General features: G+C 38.8%; 3 protein-coding genes across 14 annotated transcripts in view; all 3 read left to right on the top strand.

The window, feature by feature from the left end:
* Nucleotides 1–13,934, top strand: part of SYTL5 (synaptotagmin like 5) — a 242,611-nt gene that overhangs the window by 88,186 nt on the left and 140,491 nt on the right. For 2 of the 12 annotated variants that reach the window (XM_063660117.1, XM_054473201.2), the window contains one exon: nt 13,651–13,791. The exons of the other annotated variants lie outside the window; for them this stretch is intronic. The gene's annotated coding sequence lies outside the window, so the exon portion shown is untranslated. The remainder of the gene's footprint in view (nt 1–13,650; nt 13,792–13,934) is intronic. 12 annotated transcript variants of the gene reach the window in all.
* Nucleotides 8,938–9,501, top strand: LOC129024804 (huntingtin-interacting protein M). The gene has a single exon (XM_054472018.2). The coding sequence runs from the start codon at nt 9,024–9,026 to the stop codon at nt 9,375–9,377; it is 354 nt and encodes a 117-aa protein (XP_054327993.1). The 5' UTR covers nt 8,938–9,023; the 3' UTR covers nt 9,378–9,501.
* Nucleotides 12,539–12,976, top strand: LOC129025381 (histone H2A-like 3). Its single transcript, XM_054473200.2, is given in 1 exon segment — nt 12,539–12,976. A coding segment is annotated over 1 exon segment (438 nt).

Here is a 13,934-nt window from a genome sequence, read left to right on the forward strand (position 1 = left end):
GTAACTATGGTCATTCCCAAGTCTGCACCTCATGAGGAGCAGCATCAAAGGTTTTATACTGCAAGAGAGGGAGAGTGGGTTGAACTACACTTCACTAAAATAATCTAACCAATCACTAAACAAACAGGCAGAAAACAGTAAGTACTTAGAGGGGACCAATACCCAGAGTTGCCAGAACATATTATCTAAAATTTCTGGTTTCCAACACAAAATTTTAAGACATTCAAAGAAACAGGAAAGTATAATCCGTATACCAGAAAAAAGCAGGCAACAGAAGCTGCCCGTGAGAGCAATAAGATGTGTGATTTAACAGACAAGGACTTTAAAGTTGTAATTATAAATATCTTCAAAGGACTAATGGAAACTGTGAATAAAGAAGTAAAGGAAGATATGAAAATGCCACATCAAATAGAGTTTACTAATAAAGAGATAGAAATTATAAAAAGGAACCAAATTGAAATTGTGGATTTGAGAGTTATAATAACTGAAATGTAAAGTTCAATAGAGGGCTGACTAGTATATTTGAATGGCAGAAGAAAGAACCCATGAACTTCATGATTTGTCAACTGAGATTGCCCAATTTGAGGAGCAGAAAGAAAAAAAGAATTTAAAAAAATTAAAGAAAGCTCTTCAGGCTGAAAGCAAGTGATCCCAGATAGTAATTCACATCTATGCAAATAATGACTAAATAAGTAAGATAAACAGAGCACTGGTAAAGGTAATTATGTAATTATGAAAGACAGTATACATGTATTTTTTCCTATCTTCTCTTAACTGATTTAAAAAGCAATTGTATAAAGCAATATGTGAATAATGTATGTTGAACATGTAGTATATAGAAATGTAATCTATTTTTCCAATAACACCACAAAAGGGGATGGGTGCGAGAAAAGCCATATTGGGTTAAGGAAGTGACTCCAGATGATAGCTGAAATCCACAGAAACAAATGAAGAGAGCCATAAATGAGAAATAAGAAGGTTCATATAACAAAAGCTATAAGTATATGTTTTCTCTTTTTCTCTCAGCTTCTTTCCAATACATAAGATATATAAAATAATAATTATGTCAATGTATTGCTGGGTTTGTAGAATTTACAGATTTAATATATAATAATAAGACCATAAAAATGGGGAAATAAATAGAACTATATAGAAATAATGTCTCTGTATCTCAATGGAATTCAGTTTCTGATAAGTTAACATATGATAAGCCCTAAAGAAATGACTAAGGAAATAACTCAAGAAAATATAAGGAAAAAATAAAGAAAATTCTACAGTAGAAAATATTCATTTAATGCAAAAGGAAGCAGTAAAGCAGTAATATAGGAACAAAAAGGACATGTAAGCTATAAAAAACAAAAAATAAAATGGCAGAGGTAAATCTAACTATATTAGTAACAGCATCAAATGCAAATGGATTAAACAGTCCAAATAAAAGGCAGTTTGTCAGGCTGAATTAAAAAACAAGATCCAACATGTGTTGTCTATAGAAAACATACTTTAGATTCAAAGACAAAAATTGATTGTAAGTAAAACAATGGCAAAACATAATCGTGCAAATAACAACCACAAGAAAGCTGGAGTGGCTATATTAATGTCATAGAAAACATATGTTAAAATAAAAAAATGCTACTAGAGATAAAGAGGGACATTTTCAAATGATAAAAGGGTCAACCCACCGGGAAGATATAACAATTATGATCATCTATACAACAGAGTACCAAAACATATGAAGGAATAAATAGACAATTTAACAATAATAGAGACTCAATACCACACTTCCAGTAATGGAGAGAAGTAGGTAGAACATAAACAATAAAGAGGATATTTGAACACCACAAACCAACTAGACCTATTAGGCTTGCATACAACACTCTACCCAACAAAGTCAGATGTTTATTTTTCTCAAGTGCACACAGAACATTCTGAATAGACCATATGCTAGGCCATAAAATAAACCTCATTAAATTTAAAAGGATAGAAAAATTGTCCACTGTTTTTTCTTTCCACAATGGAGTGAAACTACAAACAAATAACAGAAAGAAATGTAGGAAACCCACAAATATGTGGAAAGTAAATGACACACTCCTAAAAAACAATGGGTGGAAGAAGAAACCAAAATGAAAATTAGAAAATAATTAGGGATGAATGAAAATATAAATGTCACATACCTAAACTTATGAGATGCAGCTAAAGCAGTGGTTAGAGGGAAATGTATAGATGTAAACACAGATGTATATTTAAAAGGAAAGAGGATCTCAAATCAATAAGTTAACCTTCCACCTAAGAGACTGAAAAAAGAGGGGCAAACTAAACTCAAAGCTAGCAGAAGAAAGGAAATAATAAAGACCGGAGCAGAAATTAATAAAATAGTGAATTCAAAAAAATAGAGAAAATTAAAGAAACTAAAAGCTTGTTCTTGGAAAAGGTGACAAATTTGACAAACTTTTAGCTAGACAATAAAAAAGAGAGAATTCATATTGCTAGAATCAGTAATGAAAAGGGAATATTACTACCGACATTGCAGAAATAAAAATTATCATAAGGAAAGACCGTGAACAATTTTATTCCAATAAATTAGATAACTTAGATAAAATGGACAAATTACTAGAAAGGCATAAACTACTGAAACTGACTCAAGAAGAAATAGATAATCTGAATAGACTTCTTCTAAGAAATAAATAGATTGAATTAGTAATCAAAAAACTACCTACAAAGAAAAGCCCAGGCCCAAATGGCTTCATTGGTGAATGCTACCAAATATTTAGAGAACAATTAATACTAATTCTTCACAAACTCTTAATAATGGAAAGGGAGGGCTAACTTCCTAAATCATCCTATGATGCCAGCATTGCCCAGATACCAAAGCCAGATAAAGACATCACAAGAAAGGAAAACTACAGACCATATATCTTATGAATATGGGTACAAAAACCTTCAAGAAAATAATAGGAACTTGAATCCAGCAACGTATAAAAAGAATTGTACACCATGACCAAGTGGGATTTATCCTAGGAAGGCCAAGTTAGTTTAACACCCCAAAATCAATTAATGTAATACACTGTGTCAATAGAAAAAACATATAATAGTCTCAATTGATTTAGAAAAATAATTTGACAAAATCCAAAACCATTTCACGATAAAAAATATTCAACAAGCTAGAAATAGAAAGGAACTTCTTCAACTTGATAAAGGGTATCTATGAAAAACCTACAGCGAACATCATACTTAATAGTAAAAGACTGAATGTTTTTCCCCTAAGATGAGGAACAAAATAGGATGTCTGCTCTAACCACTTCTACTTAATATTGTACTATGGGTTCTACCCAGGGTAGTTAAGCAAAGAGACAAGTAAAAGCCATCTAGGTTAGAAAGGAAGAAGTAAAATTAACTCTATTCATGAATAACATTATCTTATATATAGAATATCCTAAAGAATCCACTAAAAGTCTATTAGAACTAGTAAATGAGTTCAGCAAGGTTTATGGGATACAAGATCAATATACAAAAATCAATTGTCTGAGTTATGAGCATAAATATAAACAAAGAAAAAATGTTAAAAACAAAAATATCAATTGTCTTTCTATACACTTCCAATGAACAACCTGAAAAGGAAATTAAGAAAAATAATTATAGTGCAACCTAAAATAATAAAATATTTAGGAATAAATATCACAAAAGAAGGGCAAAAACTATACTCTGAAAACTGCATCATATTATTGCAAAAGTAAACATTTAAATAAATGGAAAAACATATCATTTTCATGGATTAGAAGATTTAGTATAGTCAGATTGGCAATATTCCCCAAATTTACCTACAGATTTAACATAATCCATCCCTATCAGAATCCCAGTTTATTTCTTTTTTAGAAATTCACAAGTGGAATGTAAAATTCATATGAAATTTCAAGGGACTCAGACTAATTAAAACAATATTAAAAAACAAAATTGAATAACTTACATTTCCTTATTTAAAATGTATTACAAAGCAACAGTAATCAAGACATTGGAACTGGTGTAAACATAGACAAATGGATCAGTGGAATCAAATTGAGAGTCCAGAAATAAACCCATACATCTATATTTAAATGATTTTTGACCATTCAATGGGGAAGGAAGAGTACTATCAAACAAATTGTGCTGGTATAACTGCATAGCCACATGCAAAAGAAAGAAATTGGATCCTTACCTTAGACTATATAAAAAAATTAACTCAAAATGAATCAAAGAACTAAATGCAAGAGTTAAAACCATAAAACTTTTGGAAAAAACATAGGAAAAAAATCTTTATGACCTCTTTTTGGGCAATCGATTCTTATATGTGACAAAAGCACAGGCATCAAATGAAAAGAATAGATAAATTGGACTTTATTTTTATCAAAATAAAAACTTTCGTGTTTCAAAGGACACTATTTTTTTTTTTTAAAGAAGGAAGGGCTTTATTCAGCCAGGAGCTTCGGCAAGACTCACGTCTCCAACAACTGAGCTCCCCAAGTGAGCAATTCCTGTCCCTTTTAAGGGCTCACGACTCTAAGGGGGTCCACATGAGAGGGTCGTGATTGACTGACCAAGCACGGGGTACATGACTTGGGGCTGCATGTACCGGTAATTAGAATGGAACAGAACAGGACAGGGATTTTCACAGTGCTTTTTCTATGCAATGTCTGTAATCTTTAGATAACATAACTGATTAGGTCAGGGGTCGATCTTTAACTACCAGGCCCAGGGTGTGGCACTGGGCTGTCTGCTTGTGGATTTCATTTCTGCCTTTTAGTTTTTGCTTCTTCTTTCTTTGGAGGCAGAAATTGGGCATAAGACAATATGAAGGGTGGTCTCCTCCCTTATTTCCCCACTTTGAGAACCTCACTCAATAGTGGAAGTTCTCACTTTTATTCTCACTACCCATGTCTTCTTGCAAGACAGATCAATAGTGATTCATATAGTACACTTGTGCTGAAGCGTTTTGGTGAACTAAGGTAGTGATGAAGCTTTTTATCATTTGAAGAAGTACAGGTAGCAAACAAGGGAGCAGTAAGCAGGTTTCTATTACTATTATAACTCATAAGAGTTTTAAATCTTTTTTTATTATTATACTTTAAGTTCTAGGGTACATGTGCACAACATGCAGGTTTGTTACATATGTATACATGTGCCATGTTGGTGTGCTGCACCCAGTAACATCATTTACACTCTCATTTTTTGCACTCAGGTTCAGCATACTTACTAGCTTTCACTTAAAACATGCCAAATACTTTACCAGTCGGGATTTGTCCATGGAATGTTATTTATCTTACCACTTCTCTGACTCATTCCTTATTCTTGTGACAGTTCTAAGGTTCAATGTCATTTCAACATTCCTCCATAACCCTATGTAAATTACATCCTTAAAATAACATTTAAAATAACATTTTAAATGTGAATAAGTGATTATCAATTGAGAATAATTTTGTCCCCTGGCTACTTTTTGACATCACAACTGGAAGATGCTATTATCTAGTGCATAGGGGCCAAGGTACTGCTGTCCTTTTTTACCAGGAACAGCTTTTATGCCACAAAACAAAGAATTATTCAGTCCAAAATGTCAATAGTGCTAAAGTTTATAAACTCTGCTTTTGATCATGCACAATAAATTTGAAATACATATTTGTTTGGGTGTTTGTTTTAACATCTGTCTTTCCTACTAGACTGGATGTTTCATAAGGATGAGATGCCTAGTTTGCTTAACATTGAATAACCAGCATCTACCTCAGTGTCTGATGCCAGGTAGCTACATGAAAGGATGAAACAGCAGGCATGAGGTAAGAAGAAAAGGAAAGGCTTTATTAGGAAGGTATACAAACATTTCTGGGTATAGAAGATGCTGTCAGTGCCCTGTCCATACTCCAACAGCTCATACCATTTAAGTAGATATTTGCCTGACTTTCAAATGTCAGAACCTTTATTTCTTTGTGTGAGACCTTTCATTAGGTCACCAGAGCCCATTGTGCTCAATAATATGACAGTCCAGAACAGTGGGGCATCATCTGCCCCTGGAAGATGTGTTTTATATAGCGTTCTCTAAAGTTTTACAGTGATATTAGCTGCTTGATAACGAATACTTTGTTTTCTTCCTTTCCTTCTCTGTCTCAATTCCTCTCTTCCCTGCCAGAGTTTCCTGGGAATAACTCCTGTGGTAGGCCGAATAATGGTCCCCAAAGATACTTCAATCCTAACCCCTTGCACTTATGAATGTTGCCTTATATGGAAAAAGAGAATTCACAAAGATGATTGTGGAAGATGGGAGATTATTCTGTATTATCTGATAGAACCTAAGGTCAATCACAAAATTTCATAAAAGGGTGAGGCAGAGGCGAATTTGACACAGAAGAAGGAAATGTGACTACTGAAGAAAAATGCTATGCTGCTTGCTGTAAATAGGAAGGAAGGGGCCCATGAAATAAGGAATGCAGCTCTAGGAGCTGGGAAAGTCAAGGAAACAGACTCTCCTCTAGAGTCCCCAGAGGGAGTATGGCAATGTTGACACCTTATTTTCAGCCTAGTGAAACTGATTTTGAACTTCTGACCTCCAGGTTTGTAAGATACTAAATGCGTGTATTTTAAAGCTACCAAAGTATGGCAATTCATTAGAGCAGCCATAGGGATCTATTACAATTTTTGGTCCCTGGAAGTGGGTTGCTGCTATAAGAAATATCTAAAAATGTGGAAGTGGCTTTGCAACTGGATAATAGCTATAGACTGGAATAATTCTCACGAGCATTATATAACAACCTTAGATTATGTTGAACAGATCATTAACAGAAATATGAATGTTCAAAGTGTTCCTGGTGAGAGCTCAGACAAGAAGAACACAGTAGAGAAAGTCTATATTGTCTTAGAGAACACCTAAATTATCATAAACAAACTATTGATAGAAATAAAATGTCAAAGGTGTTGCTGGTGAATGCTTAGAAAGAAATTAGTAACATAATATCGGAAAACGGAGTTGTGTTATATAGCATCAGAAATCGTAGCTGAATTGTGCTCTACAATTATGTGGAAAGCAGGACTTGTAAGCAATGAACTTGAATATTTAGCTGAGCAGATTTTCATGCAAAGGATTAAAGGAATGGCCTGTTTTTTTATTGCTGTTTATAGTAAAATGCCAGAGGAAAGACATAAATTGAGGGAATAACTGTTAAGCAAAAAGAAACCAGAATTCAATGATATGAGTAATTTTCAGCCTATCCAGATTGCAAAAGACACCAAAATTAGGAAATTCATTGCCACAAAATCATCCTCCAGAGATAAAATCAAGGACATGGCTAGACATCCTTTTGCTAGTGCCTTTAAGGGATCAAAAGATCAAAGTATTCAATCACACAGATGGTGTTTTGAAGAGATATGGGGTGTGCTTCTCAGAATAAGCAAGGAATAGAGATGGGATTTTCTATGAGGGATCTTGAAGAAGCCTCTTGTCTAATGGCATGAATCCCCATGACATACATAAAAGACCTGTAAGTTTTTGACAATATCAGCAGAAACAATGCCAGCTTAGACTGAAAGGGACAAATAGAGGAAGAAATGAAAGAAGGCTATAGGACTCTCAAAATTTGACAGGAGGAAGCAGGCTGATAAAACTGCTCAGCTGTAAACATATGTTACCATTCAAAATAAAGGAACAATGACTGACGGCAGAACCTAGAGGCCAGAGGGCAGATTTATGACCCCAGGTGAAGTTATAGGATCAGAGTCATCAAAAGAAGGAGTCTCAAGCCTTAGAATATTCTCAGGCCTTGAAACCCAATGGTTGGATTTTGAAAATGTTTGGATTTGAGACTTTTTTCTTTCCACTTTTTCCCTTGTGGAATGGCAAAGTTATTGGCTGTAAATTAACCAAAGTCAAAGGGAAAACACAGAATTAGTAGAGAGGAAAATTAAATAATAGAAAAGAAACATCTCTTAGTGCTTCGGCTTCACCTAGGAGAGACAAGAAATACACATCTGGGCTTAAACTGAGCACAAGATGCACTTCTCTATCAACTGTTTACCTGGCACTGACAAGTAAACTTATTGAACATCTTATTATTATTATTATTATTATTGAGACGGAGTCTCGCTCTGTCTCCCAGGCTGGAGTGCGGTGGCGCAATCTCAGCTCACTGCAAACTCTGCTTCCCGGGGTCACACCATTCTCCGGCCTCAGCCTCCCGAGTAGCTGGGACTATAGGCACCCGCCACCGCACCCGGCTAATTTTTTTATTTTTATTTTTGGTAGAGATGGGGTTTCACCGTGGTCTCGATCTCCTGACCTCGTGATCCACCCGCCTCGGCCTCCCAAAGTGCTGGGATTACAGGAGTGAGCCACTGTGCCCAGCCGAGCATCTTATTATTAATTGAAAAATGACTAAAATATATTTTTCAAATAGGGTAAAATCATGACACTCATACAGATATGAAATGAACACATGCTAAAAGAAAAAGATGTTATGACTGCTTCAAAAGGGAAACCAAAGAGTTGATATGGGAATATTCATCAGTAATATTAAATGATTGTGTAAATGGAGGCAAAACTGGTTTCATAAGGTGAAGAACAACCAAACCTCTACTAAAGAATATGCTGTACATGTATCAGCAGCCTACAACTAACAAAAGGCTATAAAAGACTTCACAGATAATGTAAGGCCAGAATCAGATAACCTGCAGTGGTGTCCTAAAGATAAAGCAAAGTTTTCCATTGAAGCACACATTTATTTTTATAATGTCAAAATCAGGTAGAGAGTTATAGTTCCCTCAAAATCAGGGTTCAGTCATTAGGGTGACTAGATCAGTGTCACAGACATTTCTAGGCTGAGATCTGATAAGGGACCAGTGGACACCAATGAAATCACAAAGTCTAGGGATGTCACAAAGGCAGCTAGCTCCCTGACCAATCAGGGCCTGGAGCAGAGGGATACAATAGGCAGGACTAAGCACCAGTGTCCTCAGACACCTACTTGAGCTAGAGAATCAAACAGAGCTGATCAGAGCCAAACCCAGCAAACATCATGTCAGAGAAAAAGAACTGTAAGAACTCCTCTACAAATAACAACCAGACTCAAGATCCTTCTAGAAATGAGCTACAGGTCCCTATGAGCTTCGTGGACCGCGTTGTGCAAGACGAACGAGACGCCCAAAGCCAGAGTTCCTCCACAATAAATACCCTCCTTACCTTGCTCGATTGCCTTGCTGACTACATCATGGAGCGGGTAGGCTTGGAGGCCAGCAACAATGGCAGTATGCGCAACACTTCACAAGATGGGGAGAGAGAAGTGGACAACAACCGTGAGCCCCACCACTCTGAGAGTGATATGACTCGCTTTTTGTTTGATGAGATGCCCAAATCCAGGAAGAATGACTGAAGACTGGGTCCCAGAGCCTTGAAGGGATCCTCACAGGCTTAGCCAGGGCAAAAATGTGTCACAGCTGAGGAATACCTGTTGTTGTCATCAACAAGTGCTATTAAAGGATGTAAATCCATAAGTATGTTTCTGACTCCTCTCAGTTTCTGTCGCTTTGGGTTGTAGGTGTCTGTAAGACATCAAGGGGAAGCTATCCGCAGAGAGCTGAAGGTGGGGAAGGGGTGGCCAGTGTGGTGTTTGAATCAGTGATTTAGAGGGGGCAGTTTCCAATGGTGACAGTGAGGGCGCCGGCCCCGTGGGGAGGAACTGGCTGGGATAAAGACACCGAGACTTCCTCATTGTCTCTGAACAGGAAGGCCTTGTGAGGCCAGGGAGTTGGCTGGGGGCCTCTGAGGCTTGTTGAATTCCCAGCCTGATGCTGGGGACTGGAGTGGAGCTGCAGACTCTGACTGAGGTGCGGGAGGCTTTATTCAGGACAGCAAAGGTCTGAAATCAGAGGGCGGTGGCCACAGGGGTGAGTGGAGAGGGGCACACTGGCTGGCATGAAGTTCATGGGACAGGGGATTTACATGGAGATTGAGGAGTGAAGGAGAAACCATCACGAAAAATGCAAAAAAGAAATGGTGGCCTGCTGGATTTCATTTCTTATTTCTTTATGCCCTGCCTTATTATGAAAGTGGATTTGAGACAGGGATTATTAGCTAGTGCTGTGAATATATCTTTTTGTCCTCTCTTCAGGACACTGGTAAAATAAATCAAAAGAATATACAAAACTTATGATCTGGCCTAAGATGGGCAATTCAAGAAGTTCTTAATGGTTGTTAATTATTAATGAATCAGCTTAATTATAAATGTATTTCCTTTAAAACACGATTAACAATTTCATTTTTAAATTAAATACTTATTCATTATAATTACCATATATTACATAGAGCACCAAAGAATTATTAGTTACTCAATCCATGTTTTAAGAGGTATACAAATAATTCTGTCCCAAGTGGCGGCCTCTAAAGCACGTGCAATCCTTTTCAAAACTTCCTGCTCTGTGCTAAGTTTAAAAGAGGTGTCACATCAAGTGTTGTAGCAATCTGTCCCCTTGCCTGTGAGTGCCCATATTTTAGGTTTCCCCCTGTTCCTTGGGTCCTTGGGAGCCACAGTCTGCTGCCTGCTGGCCTTTCACAGAGGGTTGGTCAGAGGCTGCACAGCTGGCTCCAACAATGGGAGCTGAGGACCTGGGTTTCAGATCCCAGTTCACCACTTCTTGGACATGTGATATTAGACCTTCAATTACTCCCTCTGAGCAGGCCTCCTCATGTGTAAAACGGGGGTAATAAGAGTCTCTCCATCTGTGGGTTTTCCCAAGATTGAGTCCACTTGTGCCTGTAAGCTACTGCTCCACACAGTGCATGCACAGGGTCCCCCTTAATAAACAGCTGCATCTCCTTCCTTCCCTAACAGCAGACCTGTAGGCAGGCTTCCCCAAAGTGCAGTGGTCCTGGTTCTCAGGTGACCACTGGGGACTTAGGCCACTGGCTGTGAGAACCACATCCTGCTGAGCCCTGTGGAGAGACAGGAGGAATTTGGGAATATTTAATTTATGTAAGCAAAAGAGACTTTATAATTGAACACGTCAATACCATCCAGAGGTAGGAAAACTTTACATAATCACACAATCAGAGGTGGAGCTATTTCAGAATTACAAGCACATAGACATATAGGCACAGAGAAATAGAGCTTATAGCTTCAGTTCTACAATTTCAACCGTTGAGTCAAGTGTAAATAGAAACAGTAAAGTTCTCTGATCCAAATATCAAAAAAAAAAAAAAAAAACCTGTTCTCCTCTAAGAGAGTATAAAATTCTTAATTGATTTGAGCTATAAATAGACAAATGTACAAAAAGACTGTCAAACCAGATTTTCTGTTGTCTTTTACACAACAGAGACTGTATTTCTATGAATCATTAACTCATTTACACAGCTCTCCAGATGGTTGGATCCTAAAACTGAATTCCCAACCATTTGGTCAACAATGAAAATAACTTACCTAATGTCAATGAACAACAACAACAACAACAAAATACAGAATTAGTAGAGAAAAATATTGAAATAAAAATTAAATGTTGAAACTAAAATTAGAAAAATACAATGAACAAAGACTTATTTGGGCTTTGGAGTCACCTAGATGAGGCAAGCAAAGACATTCCTGGGTTTAACCGAGCATGAAGCACACATCTCTGTCACCAAGTTTTCCTAGCTCTGATAGATGAATCCACTGGGTATAACATTGTGACCTTTAAAAACAGGTAAAAGGTATTTTCCAACAGAGTGAAATCATAACACTCAAACACCTATGATATGGGAATGCATTGGAACAATCGATTAACTCATGAGGAAATTGGCAGATATTATAAGCCATTCAAAAGAGAACTCAAAGAATAAACATAGGAATATTGATCATGAATGTTTAAGTAAATGTACACATGGAGGCAAAATTGGGGGCAAGGCAGTGAACATGTCTGTAAGTGACTTACAGCTTCTAGAGGGAATATAAATTAGCTCACAGACAATGCAAGGCTAAACTTAAAGAACCTAGAGTGGTGTCCTAAAGACAGGACAATACTTTCATTGACACAATTTTTTGCTAAAATGTTAAATAGAAAATGAGCTTTTCCTTAAAAAGAAGTTCCAGCTACTAGGGCAACCAGGTTCCTCTCAAAAAGAAGTTCCAGTTACTGGGGTGACCAGGTTCCTCTCAAAAAGAAGTTCCAGTTACTAGGGCAACCAGGTTCCTCTCAAAAAGAAGTTCCAGTTGCTAGGGTGACCAGGTTCCTCTCAAAAAGAAGCTCCAGTTACTAGGGCGACCAGGTTCCTTTCAAAAAGAAGCTCCGGTTACTGGGGCAACCAGGTCCCTCTCAAAAGGAAGTTCCAGTTGCTAGGGTGACCAGGTTCCTCTCATGGGCTTTTCTAGGCTGAGGCCTGATCAGAGCCCAGTGGACACCAATGACATCAAAAAGTGGAGGTTGTCACAAAGGCAACTCCCTGACCAATGAGGGGCTGGAGCATAGGGATACAGTGGGTGGCAATAAGCACTGGTACCTTGAGAGGCTCAGGCCAGCAGGAAAATCAAGCTGTGCCAATTGGGGCAAAACCCAGCAATTCCTCATGGCTGGAAACAAAATGCTCTGTAGGCCTAGGAGACAATGCCTTTCCCATTCCAAAAGAGCAGAGCTGCAGTTTCCTGTCAGCCACTTGGAACACTGCCTATGAGAAAGTCAGCATACCTGGCGCCTGAGCTCAACCACACCTGTTTTCCTGGCTGGTGTTCTCGAGTACCTGACAGCCAACATCCTGGAAAAGGTGGGCAAGGAGGTCAAGAACAGCCGCAGGATGTGCATCACCCCACAACACGTGAAGAGGGCACTGCAAAAGGATGAGCAGCTCAGATGGATCTTGGAAGATGACACCCACTCTCAAGTAGAAGAAATGCCCCAACCTGAGGAGGAAGAGGAGGAGGAGGAGAAGGAGGAAGAGATGGTGGTGGTGGTGGTGATGGGGGGAAGGAGGAGGAGGAGGAGAAGAAGGAGGAGGAAAGATTCCTGAGTTGCGGAGCCATGCGGGACTTCATCAGCAACCTCCTCCAGATGCCAAAATTCCCGTAGATGAAAGACCCCAGGCTGCTTCCATCTGCCCAAGCTATTAAACTGTGTAAATGCATGACAGTGCTCCTGACTCCTCTCAGTTCCCGTTGCTTTGGGTTGTAGGTGTCTGTGAGACATCAAGGAGAAGCTATCCCCAGAGAGCTGAAGGTGGGGAAGGGGTGGCCAGTGTGGAGTGTTTGAATCAGTGATTTAGAGGGGGCAGTTTCCAATGGTCACAGTGAGGGCACCGGCCCTGTGGGGAGGAACTGGCTGGGATAAAGACACCGAGACTTCCTCATTGTCTCTGAACAGGAAGGCCTTGTGAGGCCAGGGAGTTGGCTGGGGGCCTCCAAGGCTTGTTGAATTCCCAGCCTGATGCTGGGGACTGGGGTGGAGCTGCAGACTCTGACTGAGGTGTGGGAGGCTTTATTCAGGACAGCAAAGGTCTGAAATCAGAGGGCGGTGGCCACAGGGGTGGGTGGAGAGGGGCACACTGGCTGGCATGAACTTCATGGGACAGGGGATTTACATGGAGATTGTACTGGGGTTGTCCTTAGGGCCATTTGGGAAATATGCTTGTCTGAATCTCAGAAGCCTTTCTTGCCACATGATTTCCACTGAACCTCATATTCCTAGGCAACTCATTGTGAAGATGCCCACCCCACCACTGGGTGATTCCTTATGGAGAACTATAGAGCATTCCCAGCCTTAGCCCAGATCGTCACTTTCTCCTCTGTGCATTTGAGCAGCAAGCAGGCCTCTCTCCAGCATCTGCAGGTAGGGAGTCTCCTTCAGCTGATCACATCATGGTGACAACAGCGCCCTCTCCACTTGCCAAAGTGAAACATCTTTGTTTTCAGGGTATGTGTTCCTGCTAGTCCAGTGTCCTCCAGTCAAGTGAGTCCCTCTAGGATGGGTAA

Source organism: Pongo pygmaeus, chromosome X (assembly GCF_028885625.2).
Source record: "Pongo pygmaeus isolate AG05252 chromosome X, NHGRI_mPonPyg2-v2.0_pri, whole genome shotgun sequence".
Classification (NCBI taxonomy): domain Eukaryota; kingdom Metazoa; phylum Chordata; class Mammalia; order Primates; family Hominidae; genus Pongo; species Pongo pygmaeus.

Coding starts and splice junctions, on each gene's coding strand:
- LOC129024804 (XM_054472018.2), top strand. CDS start 9,024: ATGTCAGAGAAAAAGAACTGTAAGAACTCCTCTACAAATAACAACCAG.